Source organism: Notamacropus eugenii, chromosome 2 (assembly GCF_028372415.1).
Source record: "Notamacropus eugenii isolate mMacEug1 chromosome 2, mMacEug1.pri_v2, whole genome shotgun sequence".
Classification (NCBI taxonomy): domain Eukaryota; kingdom Metazoa; phylum Chordata; class Mammalia; order Diprotodontia; family Macropodidae; genus Notamacropus; species Notamacropus eugenii.
In genome coordinates, this window is record NC_092873.1 from 303,479,945 (window position 1) to 303,492,311 (window position 12,367).

The following is a 12,367-nucleotide window of genomic DNA, read 5'->3' on the forward strand; positions in this document are numbered from 1 at the left end:
AGAGAGGTTTATAAAGTTTATTGAATAAATATAACTGGGTAGGGGCTCAGAGCTAATTGATTAATTGAGAGAGATATGGAAATTTTAGTAAGTAATGAGAAAATATCAAGTCATATACTTTGGTTTTCCTAGAAGGAGGATAAGAATGAATAAAGTATTGAGTATTGACAGGCTGAAGGAGATTAATATGGTTTTCAACCAGGGATTGCACCCAACACTGACTGAGTATATGTAAGGTATTCTACTGTAAACTCTGCTAAAATAAAGAAAATAAGCTTCAATTTTTACCTCATGGTCAGTTAAGTGAAATGAAGAAAGAAATGGACAGATGAGGAAAAGCAGGAAGAAGGGAGAATGGGAAAGAAGGAAGATGGGAAAAGGGATGGAAGAAGAGAGAAGGAAATAGGTAAAAAAAAGAGAAGGAAAACAGAAGTTGAGTGATAGGTAGAGAAAAGAGAGAATGGGAAATACAGCAGGAAAGGGAGGCAAAGTCTTTGAGAGGTAGTCTAAGGTTTGAGGTATTTTTAGGCAAAAAATTAGTTTTTGTCAAGATCTGGGGTTTGTTTAAAACTTTTAAAAAAACTGTACAGTTTAGTTCCAGAAATGGAATTGCAGGTTTTGCTTCCTAAGTTTCCCTACTAAATTATTTAGATAAAATTAATGCCCTACAAGTGAAAATATAATCTGATTTTAAAAATTTCCTTTTTTCATAGTTACCAGCAACTGATTCCAAATGTGGATTTACCAATTGAATCATACATAAAGTAGGGAGGCCAAGATTTTGTCTCAGGGTAAAAAAATTTAAATGGGGAGAGGTACTGATAGCATTTTAAATCCTTCATCATCATGGAAACAAGTGAGTTTTGTATCTACTAAGACCAAAATGAGTTAAAATAGGAAGTTGCTACCAGCTTCCTCCCTTATCCTCAACCCCAATGGAACAAGAGTTTCCAGTTCTGTCCCCATTACTGCTTCTTTTCCTGGCAATGTTCTTCACAACATTGGCCTTATTACTGTGTGCAAGGGACTTCACCTTCCTCTTCCACTTGTGGTGATAAAAAAAGTTCAAGAGACATAATTTCTGGGTAATTTAATCATTTTTTAAATAATGTTAGTGTTTTAATAAAAGGATGGTCATTTGATCATCTCTCTCTTAGACCAAAGACAACCATGGCAGTGGGCTCAAGACATATACATTCTTTTGGAAGAAGAACATTCAAGAGGATAGCAATCAACTCTGATTGGTTAACAATTAATGAAAAAATGAATATTAGAATGAGGAGCTGGACCTAAATTTCATAATTGCCATTCTGGTTCCCAAGGACTGTTTGAGGGAGTACCTAACTAACTAGATCAAAACTAAATTACATTTCAATCTTCCTTATCTATGCCCTATGCCCAAGAAAATTCTTTGTTTAAGATATAACCAAACATTCAATGCTGCAAGACCACACCTGCATGAAGCAGCTTGATGCAGAGAAGAGCATTGGATTTGGACTTTGAGGACCTGTAGTTGTTTTTGTTCAGTTGTATCTGACTTTTCATGACTCCATTTAGGGATTTCTTGGCAAGAAAGATAGTGGAGTAGTTTATCGTTTCCTTCTCCAGATCATTTGACAGATAAGGAAACTGAGCAAACGGAGTGAAGTGACATGCCTAGGGTCACATAGCTAGTAAGTGTCTGAGGCCAAATTTGAACTCAAGATGAGTCTTCCTGACTCCAGGTCCCACAAACTATCCACGGCTCCCTCGTTATTCAGTTTCTCTGAATTTATTTTCTCTTTTCTAAAATAAAGGTGTATGACGTCTAGGTATCCTTCTAGCTAACATTTACTAGGTAACTTTATTCATTTTATTCTTTTAAAGAATCCTTTTCACAGGGAAAAAATTAAACCTGTCCCTTTAGCAGAGGATGGTTTCGATCCATCGACCTCTGGGTTATGGGCCCAGCACGCTTCCGCTGCGCCACTCTGCTCTGTTACCATAGCTACCTTAACTCCCTTGTAAGACTACATTTACGTTTTTGTTACTTCCTCTTTTGTTCTCTTTTCTACCAAGGATGAATCCCTCAAACAGTTCATTTTTCCTGACAATCTGAGAGAGCCCCAATATCCCCGGCACTGCAGAAATACCATATGTGGAACGGAAAATGAGTGAGAGGGAATGTTCTTTGATGTCATGGTGCGGTAAAGGTTTCCAAAAGGAGAAATTAAAACAAAAAAAGACAATAAAGAACTATCTCCTTTTCCATGATAGTATCGCAAAATGTTTGAGTTTTGCATTCAGAATCGCAGATTTTAAAATGAAAGCAATATATACATATTAAGCATTTTATATATGTATGTGTATATATCTTTCAATCTCTGTCTCTTGTGTCTTTCTATGTTTCTCTCATAAATATAACACACATATACACACACATACATACATATATACTATTAGCTTGGAATGGAGCACAAACTCTTTCTAAAGCAGATAAGAATCCTATCACTGAACCACCATAAAATACCAAAAAGAAGAGCCATCTAAGCCATTTCTTATAGATTTCTTTGTGGACTGGAACCCCCTCGCCAGCTCCAGCTCTTTGCATTGGGTAGGAAGATAATGGTTTAGGACAAAGGGGAAATTTCTAGTCCAGTTAAATTCGTATCATGCCGTTAGCTAGCTCTGTAACTGTGAGCAAATCATTGCACCCCTATGGGTTTTACTTACAGAATTTTCTTGCGGAATATTTCCGAGAAAACAAATTTCTAAAAACACTTCGGACGCAAAGAAGAAAACGGAAAAAGATTTGTTGCAATAAGAAGGGGATGCACACTAAGGAAGGGCGGAGCTTGAGGTTTTGAATTCTTGGTCCAGTAGCTGTTAGCCCCAAGTGAAATGGCCTGAGGAGGGACAACGGTGGGAGGGCGGAAGATGACGTAATAATCAAGTTTCCCTCCCGCGCTTTCAGTTTTCAAACAGGTCGGATCCTCGTCTATATAAAGGTCCGCCGCCAACGGAAAGCCCAGACGCTTTAGTCCCCAGTAACGTAGCGTGTCACCATGTCTGGTCGTGGCAAAGGAGGCAAAGGTTTGGGCAAAGGTGGTGCCAAGCGGCACAGAAAAGTGCTCCGCGATAACATCCAGGGCATCACCAAGCCTGCCATCCGTCGTCTGGCTCGGCGCGGCGGCGTCAAGCGTATCTCGGGGCTCATCTACGAGGAGACCCGCGGCGTGCTGAAGGTGTTCCTGGAGAACGTGATCCGGGACGCCGTCACCTACACTGAGCACGCCAAGAGGAAGACGGTCACTGCCATGGACGTGGTCTACGCGCTCAAGCGCCAGGGCCGAACCCTCTACGGCTTCGGCGGCTAAATTGACTTAATACATCCACAAAACAAACTCAAAAGGCCCTTTTCAGGGCCCCTCATTTTTTCATCAAAAGAGCTGAGATCGATCTGCGCAATTAAAAGGTTTTCCTGTGCTTAGTTTAGCTGTTGTATTCTTAAATCCTAGGGGTGGCAAATGGTGAGAGAACAAAGGGAAAGTAAATGTTTCTGTCAAGACGTAGGAGAAAGATAGACGAGACAGTGTGCTAGTCGTTTATTCCATTCTGGGATTATGTATAACCAAAGTTAAACTCTCTATTAGTCACTATACTTAACTATGAGGGCTAATTTAGCAACAGGATAATTTCACATTGACATCTTTTTGGAAATCTTAATTACCATAGGTGGAAGAAATTTAGACACCATCCTATGGTAATATTCCCCTAGAGATTTTCATTCAAGTCTTCAGCTGTGAAAGAGCTGGCCTAGATCAGGCCCCTTCACAAGCTCAAAGTTTTGTGGTGCTGAGAATTAAAGTATGGGGAGTACTTGTCATTTTAAGAACCACCATACCTGTAATACTACAAAAACAAGGGTGAAAATCTTATTCTTGAAAGATTAGGTCGTGGCTTCTTACTAGCCCCAACTAGATTTTAAGAGATAATGGGAATCATTTCTTAGATTCTGTATTCTCAGATTCCCTCATTAACCTATCACTGTGGACACAGCAGGATAAAAAAAATACTCTTTAAAAATAACACTCTTCAATTGCTTCTTTTACTTCTATCAGATGTCAGCTTGGGTATGTTTAACTTGGAGAAGGTATGATTGAAAAATTAAGGTAGTAGACTAGGCTTTGACATTATATTGTCAGGTGGGACACAGCAGATGCCCTATATAGCTATCCCTTACATATAGTTTTACTATTTAAAAGAATCTTAGGCAGTTTCGAAGTCCAATTTCTTTTATATAAGTGGGGAAACTAAGACCCAGGGATATAAAGTGACTTGCCCAGGGTCACAAATTTGAACTCAAGTTTTCTGAATTCAGAGTTAGAGGCCTCCCACTTATTCCAGGTATAGAGAACAGCAAGGCCATAAATCAGAAAGTATAGGATGTGTTTGAGGTATACAAATTAAAAGATTAATAGCGTTGAATTATACAGTGTGTCCCACAAATCTAAGCACTTTTGGGACATCTGTATCTGGACTGCTTTGGAAGTTTTTGAGATATGGCTGGAAATATGCAGGATAGTACCAAGTTGTGGAGAATGTCAGGCAAATGAGTGGAAAATTTACCCCATAAACAATAGTTTGAGGTTTTTGAGAGATTAGTGACCTGACCAGATTTCTGACTAAGAAATATTTTGGTAGAAGTGTGAAGGAGATCAAAAGTAAAAGTGTAAAAACCTGTTAGAAAGTTGATTGACATATATCTTGGCAGTTAGTAATGAAGGTCCGTATTAAGCTTGATGGAAGTAAAAATAATGAAGGTTGTGGCATGTCAAAGTTAAGACCTCAGGGGCATCTAGTCAAACTCATACCCCACCTCCCTCCAGAAAAAGAATCTCTTAAAATATGCATGCCTTTGCTTGAATACCACCAGGGAGATGGAACTCTGCAGGTACTCCCACTCCTATTCTACTTTTGGATAGTTGTAATTGTTAGGAAGGAGAGAGTTAGGGTACAGTGGATTAGAGCACCAACCCTGGAGTCAGGAAGACTTATCTTCCTGATTTCAAAATGGGCCTCAGACACTCACCTGGGCAAGTCACTCAACCCTGTTTTGGATTTTTTCTATAAAATGAACTGGAGAAGGAAAATGCCAAACCACTCCAATATCTTTGCCAAGAAAACCCCAAAAGGGGGTTCATGAAGAGTAGAAATTCAAGATTACCTAGAGTCATGCAGCTTTCGTATGTCAAGATGACCCCAAGTTTTCCTGGCTCCAAGGACAAGCTCTTGCTATACAGTAAGCTGAGCTGTCTCTTAATTTGTTGCCTCACACTGTGGTTAAAGAGAACCAGTTTCATCTCTCTTCCATTTGACAGTCTGGAATTTTTTGTTTTTCTATTTTCATTTCTAAACGTATCTTGAAAGCCCATTTCTTTTAATAAAGAATTTTTTATAAAGGAAAAAATAGCTCAGCAAAACTAAACATGTCATAAAATCTTAGTGTGTATAATATTTCACACCAACAGTTACCATCTCTGCAAAGGAGAGAAGTAAAATTTCTTATCCTTTCCATATGGACAGTCTAGATCATTAATTACACAGTATTTAGTTTCATTTTATGTTCCATTTAAATGTAGCTGTATATTATTCTTAGTTCTTTCATTCTGTATCACTTCACTTATCTTCTCATACTTCTCTGAATTCTTCATATTTATTATATGTATTATATTCATGTAACACAATTTGTTTAGCCCTTTCCCAGTCGAGTAGTTCTTTGCTACTACAGAAAGTGTTGATATAATATTTTAGCGTATATTTAATCCTTAATAACTTCAACAAGAGAGAGCATCCGAAGGATCAGTTAAGTATCTGCTTTGTGCTAGGTACTGGCTGTACAAGAAAAAAATATTGAAAACTGGCTACACAAGACAAAAATATTGAAAATGATTCATGTTTTCTTGAAGCTTCTATAAACTAAAAAAAGTTATCTACATTTCTATAGGAAAAAAACCCAAAATGAAGAGTAAATACCTCAAAAAAAGGAAGGGAAACCTTGTTCAAATTAACTGCAAAGTATACAAAATGTTTGAGAATCAAACTACCAAGACACACTCAGGACATAGATACAATTACAAAACATTCCTCAAAGAAATAAAAATTTACTTTGGAGGGATATCTAGTGATTATTATTGGGCAGTGCCAATTCAATTTTTTAAAAGTCATGATGTTATCCTAGATTAATTTACAGATTTTTAGTGCTTTACTAATCAAATTGCAAAGGGAATACTTTACAGAGCTAGACAAGACAAAACCAAGATTCAATCAGAGAAACAAAAGGTCTAGAATCTCGAAGTAATAAGTCAGAATGAAGGGGAGGAATAACACTTCCAGACTTTAGGCCAGAAGGTAGTAATTCTCATCTTAATACTCTCATTCTAATGGTATTTCCAGATGGCAGCTGTTGGTATAGAACCTTCTCTATCATGTCCCAGTTTGACACAAGGTGTCCATATCTTGTATTCTTGGGTAAATCTTTATGACAAGTCCTGGCAATTATCTCATACATACTGAAATTTTTACATTAAATTACAATTTAGGAGCAGGGTGTTTATCAAACAGAAAGGGAAAAACATCAAAGTTACACTTGGTGAGTGTATCATAATGGTATATGGCTTCAAGAACTTTCAGAATTGGATAACATTATTGCAACTTATGATTCATACAAAAGTTGTCTTCTACACAAACTATTATACACAAACTATTAGTGTCTTTTGATACTTTATAAATACATAAGCTAGAATTTGCATGAAGGCTTATCAGTTCCCAACTAGTAACACATACAGTAATACATATCCCTAAATGTAAAGATTTGACACCCTAATATTTTCCTTTCATGTTCCTTTCCCTTGCCCTTTGTGTCACACTCATTTTGTATTCTTTGGAGAAGGTAGCAATGCTGTGAGAATGTTAGTATTAAAAAGATGTCAGTTTGCTTTGCTTAGTTAGAGGAGTTCTGCAATTCTCAGAAAGCAATTTAGCCCACTCAACTGAGGTGTTGGTTGAAATCTTCCTGTTGGACTACACAGGACTTCTGTTATTCAGTTCAATTTTTTTCAATCCACTTAGAGAAGATTTTTGTGTCTAGAATGTTGCTGGCTTTTGGGATATTGGAAGTATCCTCCACAAAAGTTTCAATCTCCCTAGCTGGAATCCAGGTGTTGTAAGTGAAACACACAGAACCTGTTTGCAAGTTAGGAGTAAGAAGACAGTACCAACATAATTGGAGGAAGGGAAGAGCAGTTGGTTTCATTTTATTTTATTTTTTCACATGCACTCCTGGCTGTGATATTCTAATGCTTCCAGACCACTTCAAAGGTGTGTCAAACCCATTGCCTGTGTCAGCTTTCATTCACATAGTTTTGGGAATTTGGGAATCTCATTTTCATAATAGGGAGCCCAGCTTACCACCTAGAAACAATGATGACTAGGAATACAAATTATAATGGCTTAATGAATAGTGTTGGGGAATTCTCTTGTCCTCTGGAAAGAAACATCAGTGAGGGTCTGATTATCTCTGAATCAAAGATAGGAGGCTGACTGAAATTAGAACGCTAAGAAATCTGCTTTCTCTAAGAGCAAATTCAGATATCTCTGCAACATATTTGGGTTTTTATAACAATTCAGACCTTTTTAGAGCATGTAACTGATCATTAGCAGTACATAGTTAGGATAAACAAGTAAAGCATTTCACTGGAGAGGGAAGGATAGAGAAAGGGGGAAGGGGGTTGAGGAATGAGTGAGGAATCAGAGAAGGGAGTAAAAAGGGCAACATAAATGCTAGATTATGAGAACACATTCCCTGCTCAAGGGCAGGAGATAAAAGGAGAAACCAAAAACTTTTACAATTGTGAAAGCAGCTCTTTTAGATAAAACTTCAAGGTCTCTTATTCAACCAACACCTCAGTTGAGTGGGCTAAATTGCTTTCTGAGAATTGCAGAACTCCTCTAACTAAGCAAAGCAAACTGACATCTTTTTAATACTAACATTCTCATAGCAATGCTATTTGGCAGAGACATATGGAATACTACCCTCTCCAAAGAATATGAAATGTGTATGACACAAAAGGCAAGGAAAAGGAACATGAAAAGAAAATATCAGGCCTAAGTCTCAAATCTTTTACATTTAGAGATATGCATTACTGTTGGGAACTGATAAGCCTTCATGCATAATAAACTTCAAGTAGCCGTTACAGCAGTGGATGAGATTATCTATTTTACCAGGTTGGAGTAGGGGAACTTCCCCATATTAAGCCACCAGATGATTGGGGGACTTCTACATTATTAGTCCATCAAGATATAGTGAAATGATTGAAATTCTTATTTTCCCCCTCCTCTCCCCCCAATAGTAAATGTGGGAAAAAGTATTCTTTCTAGGTTAGCTCTTTGTAAATGTCTCTTTGTAACAGTTTGCATCTGAATTTAGAATCCAGCAATGGAAACTTCATTTTGGCTTTAGAGATTGAGCCACATGGAATGAGATCAGAGCAGGTTTTTGGCATTAGAGTAAAACGTAGCCTTTTTGTCTAGGCCTCCATAGGATGAATCTCAGGTAGTTCCATGATTCTATCCTCTCCTTACTTCCTGCCCTGTGTTTTTAGGTGGGCCATAAGTCTAATTTCTTTAGGGAGATGGGGAAGACAATGATCTTAATTAGGTAGGTTCTTGTTCTTAAACTAGTTACCACATAATTTATTCCATTTCCCTCTCCCCCCCAAATCAGGCCTTAGCTTTTCTTCTTGACTTTTTATACAAATTTCCTAAAGGGAAAAATCTGGAAAGAACTTTAGACTAAAGAAATATCTATTTTTAATGTTTTCAGTTGAACTCAAAAGGAGGTTTTAAGTTTGTTTTATACATAAGCAAATATATATACAAAAGTAAATACAAAGGGGCACACTGACAACTGGCAGGGGGAACAAGAAGCCATATAGTCCTTTCTTTAAGGAAGAGGAAAAACCACTAAAGTAGAAGATCAAATGTATTACCTGACCTAATATCACCTTATGTTATAAAGTGTTTTGGAATACTGTGTGTTGTAAGGAATTCAATAGAGGGTGATGATACCATTTAATATCTTTTTTGGACTTTAATAAGGGCCAAGCCTGAACATCAGACTGCTTTGGTTTGCTCTACAAATTCCCTTTCCTGTGTCAGGAACTTCAAAGATCTGTTTGTGACATGATGCTTGCAACCAGAGTGATGGGATTCCTCTTATCTTGGTAATACAGAGACATATGCTATATGGGGAAAACCCAGACATCCTGGGATTCTAATTTTCTAACTCATACTGCCTTGTTAATTGTCTTGCCTCACTGTATTTATGATTTATTCAATTAAGAAAGTTCCTTTCTCATGGTATAGTTAAACACATATAGAGACTATAAATCTGAGGGATGTAGACATCTTGGAATTGTCCTAAAATAGATTTAAGCCTGGTCATTCTTCTATCAGTCAGTCAGAACTTACATTTTGGCTCCTTGTGCAAGTTCATTAACTTAGACTAGCTTTAAGGGAATAAACAACATGAATTTACATATCTCCTAACCTGTTTGTCTCCTTTAACTAGATTTCCAGGTCCACAAGGGGTACACGGAGGGGTTTATACAACATGTAAAAATGAACCATTATAGTTTTTAGAGGTAAAGTGATATGGATTTAACATCCTTTTTCTGTTTTATTTCATGAAGGGACAGATTCTTGTAATAGAAGCTCATTGAGTGATTATAAACAACGAATAAACATACTTGAACCCTTCAACAGAAGTATTTCCAGGATTTATTATTTACATTATAATTTTTCTATGGCATAGGAAGTAGTTGCGGCCGAGTGGTTAAGGTGATGGACTAGAAATCTGCTGGGGTCTCTCCATGTAGGTTCATATCCTGCCCACTACGAAGGTGTTTTTTTAATCAAATATGTCTTTGCTAATTTCCCTCTTTAACCACTTATTTCAAGCAAGTGTATCTCCACCGCAGGGAAAAAGCAGGAAGATGCTGCTTGGACCACCTCTTTACTCACTGATCTCTCACCCTGAAAGTCTTTAATAGAGTAGACTTGGAATAATGCCAGATGACAAGTTCCATGAAGGATTAAAGAAATGCCAATTTTAGTTGGTCACTTTTAATATGATCTCAAGGGCCTGACACCAAGTATTCTCTTGTATTAGGCATTGAATGCGTTTTTGATCAATTCATTTGACAAGCATTTCTGTCCTGGAACAGATGGTTTCCAAGGCTCCAGCCTATCACTTGCTCTCATAGGAGTTTAATGCCTTTTCTTCGAAGACTTCTTTCATCTCCCTGTCTTTCATCTCCACTCCCTCAACTAGAAAGTAAGTACTGTACTTGTGAAACTTCCTGCTCTCTTAAGGTGTGTTGCTGTCGAGCTTACTACAGAAATGAGTAGACAATGTTTACATCCAGAACACAACTGGAACAAATACCCAGGATATTTTCATATCCAAAACCAGGTGGTGGGAGGGATTTAGAGAAGGGGGATTTTTTTTCTCCTTAAGGACTGTGTTATATGTATGAGCTCGGTCTGTATGATATGTATAAATTTCACTGAGACTGGTGACTTAGATTCGAGCTAACAAGAACTCTTTCTGGTCTGGAGTAGGGACATCAGAAGGGCAAAGACATATGTTTATTTTTCCCAGTAAGAATCTTGTAAAAAAACAATACTTTCTTTTGTTCATTTGTAGCTCCGCAGCGTAACTGTAGCACTTATATAGGCCCTTCTCAATCCCTCCCCTCCCAACCAGAAAGGGGCATGTCAGAAAACTCCAAGTGCCACTATGTCCTGCTAGGGAGGGACCTCCTCTCCTTCCCAAGTCCCCCTCCTTCCTCGTTCTTCAATGCCTTCCTCTTTTCCAAGACCAGAGAGAGTCCTAGCTACCAGGCCGAGAGTCACATCAGATAAATACATCCAATAGAAATGAAAGGTATAGACTCCCAAGTATGGGGAAGATTTCAGATGCAATTCAAATTCTGTTCTTGGTAAGCTAGCAATGAAAAATGTAGGACAAAAAGACTCATACACCTATTTCCAGGTGGTCCCCTTGGCCACTAAATCAGGAGTGAGACCCAGTCTTATAGATTCTGTGAAATATAAAACTTTCTCAAACTCATTCTTAACCCTTACCGGTTCCCTCCCCTCCCCCTTTTCTTTCTTCCTCTCCCCATCAGAGACAACTCTTAGTCATGTTCAGTAAAATACTGGGAATGAAACTGTTTAAATAAATGAATCATGATTCACAAAAGCTACTACCAATTCACAAGGGAAAAGATCAAATAATAGGGTGAGGGAGGGTCCAAAGCTCTAAGGCAGGGGACTCCCAACCCGGAGTCCATGAACTTGTTTTTTTTTTTTTTAAACTTTGATAAATGCATTTTTTAAATTCCTAAAACTAATGGTCTTTTCTCAGTCCTCATTTTTCTCAACCTCAGTGGTCTTTGACATGGATACTCTTCTTGAAACTCTCTTCTATCTAGTTTTTCAGGACACTTCTTTCTCCTGGTTCCTCTCCATTTGAGGACTCCTTGTGAGTGTCCTTTGGGACATTCTCCTCTAGATCACAGCCTCTAACCACAGGAGTTCCACAAGGTTCTGTCCTGGGCTCTTATCTGTTCACTATCTTTCTTCACTTGGTGATCTCACCATCATGGATTTAATTACCATCTTTATGCTGATATTTTCAACTTACCTATACTGCCCTGACCTCTAATGTTGGTATCCAATCTACAAACTCCAACTGCCTTTCAGACATTTCTTTCTGTTCGGTAGACATCCTAAACTCATGTCCAAAACCAAACCCATTATCTTCCTCTCTCTATCCTCCTTCTTCCTTCTCTGTTGTCATAGAGAGCAATGCCATTCTCCTAATCCAGAAGGCTCATGACCTAAAATCATCCTGGCCTATTCACTTATCTCTTACTACTCCATATCCAATATATATTGCCCAGGTCTCCTGATTTCACTTTGTAACACCTTTGCAATATGTCTTCTTCTCTCTTTTGATACTGGTACTACTTCAGGGCAGGACCTTATCACCTCATGCCTAAACTATTACAAAAATCTGTCTATTTGGGTCTATTTGTTTCAAGTCTTTCCCCACTCCAATCTACTCTCCATTCAGCCACCAAAATGGTTTTCTTAAGGTATAGGATCTACTTCTTTCCTTACTTGTGGCTCCCTATGGCCTCTAGGTTCTACTCTTTCACTTTCTCAGCTTCACACCATCTACACTTTACCTAAGCTGGCTTCCTTACAGTTATCCCAACAGGGCATTTATTTCTACTCCATGAATTTTCACACTTCTCAT

The 12,367-nt window shown here is 38.0% G+C and overlaps 1 protein-coding gene and 1 non-coding gene across 2 annotated transcripts; one reads left to right on the top strand and one right to left on the bottom strand.

Annotated features, from left to right (window-relative positions):
- Positions 1 to 1,903: 1,903 nt before the first annotated feature.
- On the bottom strand, positions 1,904 to 1,975 carry TRNAM-CAU (transfer RNA methionine (anticodon CAU)). Its single transcript has one exon. It is a non-coding gene; the product is annotated as a tRNA-Met (tRNA).
- A 1,005-nt stretch (positions 1,976 to 2,980) lies between these two features.
- On the top strand, positions 2,981 to 3,469 carry LOC140527603 (histone H4). The gene has a single exon (XM_072644656.1). It carries the CDS (start codon positions 3,045 to 3,047, stop codon positions 3,354 to 3,356), a length of 312 nt encoding a protein of 103 aa, XP_072500757.1. The 5' UTR covers positions 2,981 to 3,044; the 3' UTR covers positions 3,357 to 3,469.
- Positions 3,470 to 12,367: the final 8,898 nt, after the last annotated feature.